This window comes from Dioscorea cayenensis, chromosome 19, assembly GCF_009730915.1.
Source record: "Dioscorea cayenensis subsp. rotundata cultivar TDr96_F1 chromosome 19, TDr96_F1_v2_PseudoChromosome.rev07_lg8_w22 25.fasta, whole genome shotgun sequence".
Taxonomy (NCBI): domain Eukaryota; kingdom Viridiplantae; phylum Streptophyta; class Magnoliopsida; order Dioscoreales; family Dioscoreaceae; genus Dioscorea; species Dioscorea cayenensis.
In genome coordinates, this window is record NC_052489.1 from 18,786,428 (window position 1) to 18,789,730 (window position 3,303).

Consider the following 3,303-nt stretch of genomic DNA (forward strand, 5'->3'; position numbering starts at 1 on the left):
ATGTGGTAGATTTAGGTACCGTTTGGATGACGGAATGAGGAATGAAAACTATAGAGAGGGGGAAGGGAATGAAAACTTTGGGGAGGGGGATGTGAATGAAAACTTTGTTTAGTTGAGATAGTAATTCCTTGGGAATGAGAAAAGCAGATAAGTAATTTATTGGAAATGAGAAAAATAAAAAAGGAAGATAGTGCGTAATTACGTTTGTGCCCTTAATATAAACAAATAATACTAAATAATATAGTGAGTTTTTGTTTAATAATAATAATTTTTATTTATAACAATATTTTGTATTATTCATGTTAATTATTATACTTAACTAATTAAATTAATCAATTTTTTTAGTTATAAAATATTTAATTATATTTCTCACTTTATGATTTAATTATTATTATTAACGGTTAATTAATTAATTTTTTTAATTATAAATATTTTAAATATCATTTATTAATTTTAATGTATAAATTAAATATTTAAATAACATATCTTCATTTAATAATCATTGAAATTAATTATTCTAATTACTACTTAAATTAATATTTTTTAATACAAATAAATTGGATTAGGGTAAAATAAAAATTTCCCGTGAAAAAATGGTCACTACCCCCAAATATTTATTTATTTAATATAGAATTATTATCTAATTATTATAAACTAATTATTTTAATATTATATATATATATATACATTGGGAGAGGGTAAAATGGACATTTTATGTCCATTACCCCCTCCCTCCCCCTTCATTCCCCCCAAAATTGGGGGGAATGATGATTACCCTACATGGGGTGAAAACATCACCCCAGGGTAATCAAAGAATCCAATGCACACCCAAACATGGGTGTGCATTGGGATTAGTAATCATCCCCCCCTAGAGGGGGATGATTACCACCACGGATGGTTAGTTTTGGTTTTCTAAGGAATGTTAGATTTGGAGTTGCCTATTTCTAACAGCAAATTATTCTTTATGTGGTGCTACTAATAAAAATATAGATCATCTTTCCTTCTAAAGCATTTTGTTAAATATTACAAGGAAAAAGCCTTTGAATGCTTGTAATATAAAGAGAAATGTGTTAAACTGGCATAGAAAAGCTTTTTGGTTTAAAAGAAGAGTAACTTGTAGAAGTTTAATTAGTATAATATGTAGAGTTGCTTTATGTGTGACTGTGTATTTCTTGTAGTAAGCTTGAAATTTGCAAATTTGTTAATAGAAAAATTTAGAGCCTCAGGAAGTTTTTCATGTTTTTCCTCTTTCGTGGTCTTATATCATGTGTAATATTTTTTTTCTTCTTGTTCGCTTGTTTTTTTGGTTTGTTTTGGTTGCTTCCCGTTAGGCAACTGATAAATTGTGAGGTTGAAGTAATATGATACAAATTCTCATTTGGATTGCCAAAAGAAAAATTAAAAATATATATGAAATAGAATTCACACATCAGTGATAATATTTTCTTATATAATATATAATACCTACCCTGAGGGAGCTTGTGATATAAATTATTTTTAAAATATATTCTGAAATCTAGTTGCTACTTTCCCACAATTACTTGAACCATTAAATCAAATAAATAAACAAAGCCTTTCAAACCCCCACACACACACACACACACACACAAAAATAAAATAAAAATAAAATAAATAAAATAAAATCAAAATTCAGATTAATTTTACTATTTTGCCATGCAAACTTCTCTTCCGATCTCTATCACTACAACCCCGAATCAAAAACCCCCCAACCAAACAAACCCGAAGCTCTCTCCCCCTCCTCAAATGGCGGCCGCCCAGCTCCTCCGCCGGAATCTCTGCACCTCCACCACCCCCATCCCTCGCACTCCCAAACCCATCTCCAATCTCATCTCCCGCATCCGCACATCCGACCCCCATCTCATTCCCGACCTCATCTCCGAAGCCTCCCCACAAATCCCACGCCTCCACCAGCACCGTCCTCTCTTCCACCTCGCCGTCTCCAAGCTCGCCCGCGCTCACCGTCCCGACCTCATTGACCGCCTCCTCTCCTCACCTCCCACTCCCACCTCCGATGGCTTCCTCGCCCGCATCATCTCCCTCTACTCCCTCGCACGCATGCCCTCCCGAGCCAGCGAAGCCTTCAACTCCTCCGCCATCTCCCCCGGCCCCAAATCCATCTCAGCTCTCCTCTCCGCTTTCATCGACAACCGTTTCCAGCTCGATCACCTCCAAGAAAACTTCAATCAGCTCACCAAACGCCTTGCCTTCACTCCAGGTATTCCTCTCTACAACCTCCTCCTCAAAGGCCTCTGCCAAAATGGCGATCTAAGTGCCGCCCGGAAGGTGCTTGATGAAATGCCTCAACGAGGTCTCACGCCCAATGTAATCTCCTACAACGCTCTCCTCCACGGTTTCTTGGACAAAGGAGACGAAGCTGGATTCCAAGAAGTTCTAAGAGAAATCTCAAACAACAAACTTGAGCTCAATGTCTTCACTTACAACTGCAGAATCAAGAATTGGTGCCAAAAAGGTGAGAGTTTTAAAGGTGAGGAATTGTTGGACGTCATGGTAAGCAAAGGATTGAAGCCGGATCGAATGAGCTTCCATTCCATCATCAATGGATACTGTGAAGAAGGTGATGTTAGCTCTGCACGGAAGGTGTTCGGCAAAATGCGAGTGATGAAGAGGAAGGGTGAGTGTGATGTGACGCCGGCACCGGAGATTTATAATGTGTTGGTGAAAGGATTGGTGGAGAAGGGGGAGTTTGAGATGGCATTCAAGGTGTGCAAGGAGAGTGTTGGGAAGAAGTTTGCATTGCCGTTTGAGGTGGTGAAGGGTTTGATTGATGGTTTGGTGAAGCAGGGGAAGGGTTATGAGGCAGGGGTTGTTGGGAAGAAGATGAAGATGGTGGTGAAAGGGAAGGAGGCTTTGGATGCATGGAATGAGGTTGAGAAAGGTCTTGCATTGCAATGATTGGTAAGTTTTGTGTTGCTTTTGTGGTGTTTGTTTGATTTGTTTTGATTAAAGGCTTGAATCTTGTTTTGGATGGCATTGTTGTTTGACTTGTGTCAAGGGGTCATTTGATGATGATATAATTAGGTTAAAATGTGATATATTTCGAAGTATTGTAGGTTGTTTGTTATAATTATGTATTTATATATAATTCAATAGTTTTTTTTTGGGAAAAAAATGGATTAAAAAATGCAAAATTTCAAAATAAGCCTTTTTCTTTTCTTAAAAATCAAATTGTTAAAGTCTTCTAGATGTTTTTAAGTCTTCTAGATGGCTCGAAAACATTATAAAGAAATTATTCCACAATATTGATGGGATGTCTTTATAAAT

General features: G+C 36.8%; 1 protein-coding gene across 1 annotated transcript; it reads left to right on the plus strand.

Annotated features, from left to right (window-relative positions):
* The first annotated feature begins 1,705 nt into the window (after positions 1-1,705).
* LOC120249851 (pentatricopeptide repeat-containing protein At1g61870, mitochondrial-like) lies at positions 1,706-3,068 on the plus strand. Its single transcript, XM_039258529.1, has one exon. It carries the CDS (start codon positions 1,765-1,767, stop codon positions 2,932-2,934), a length of 1,170 nt encoding a protein of 389 aa, XP_039114463.1. The 5' UTR covers positions 1,706-1,764; the 3' UTR covers positions 2,935-3,068.
* The last annotated feature ends 235 nt before the right edge of the window (positions 3,069-3,303 follow it).

Bases quoted from the DNA above. Each gene is read 5' to 3' on its own strand.
- LOC120249851 (XM_039258529.1), top strand. From the start codon at position 1,765: ATGGCGGCCGCCCAGCTCCTCCGCCGGAATCTCTGCACCTCCACCACC.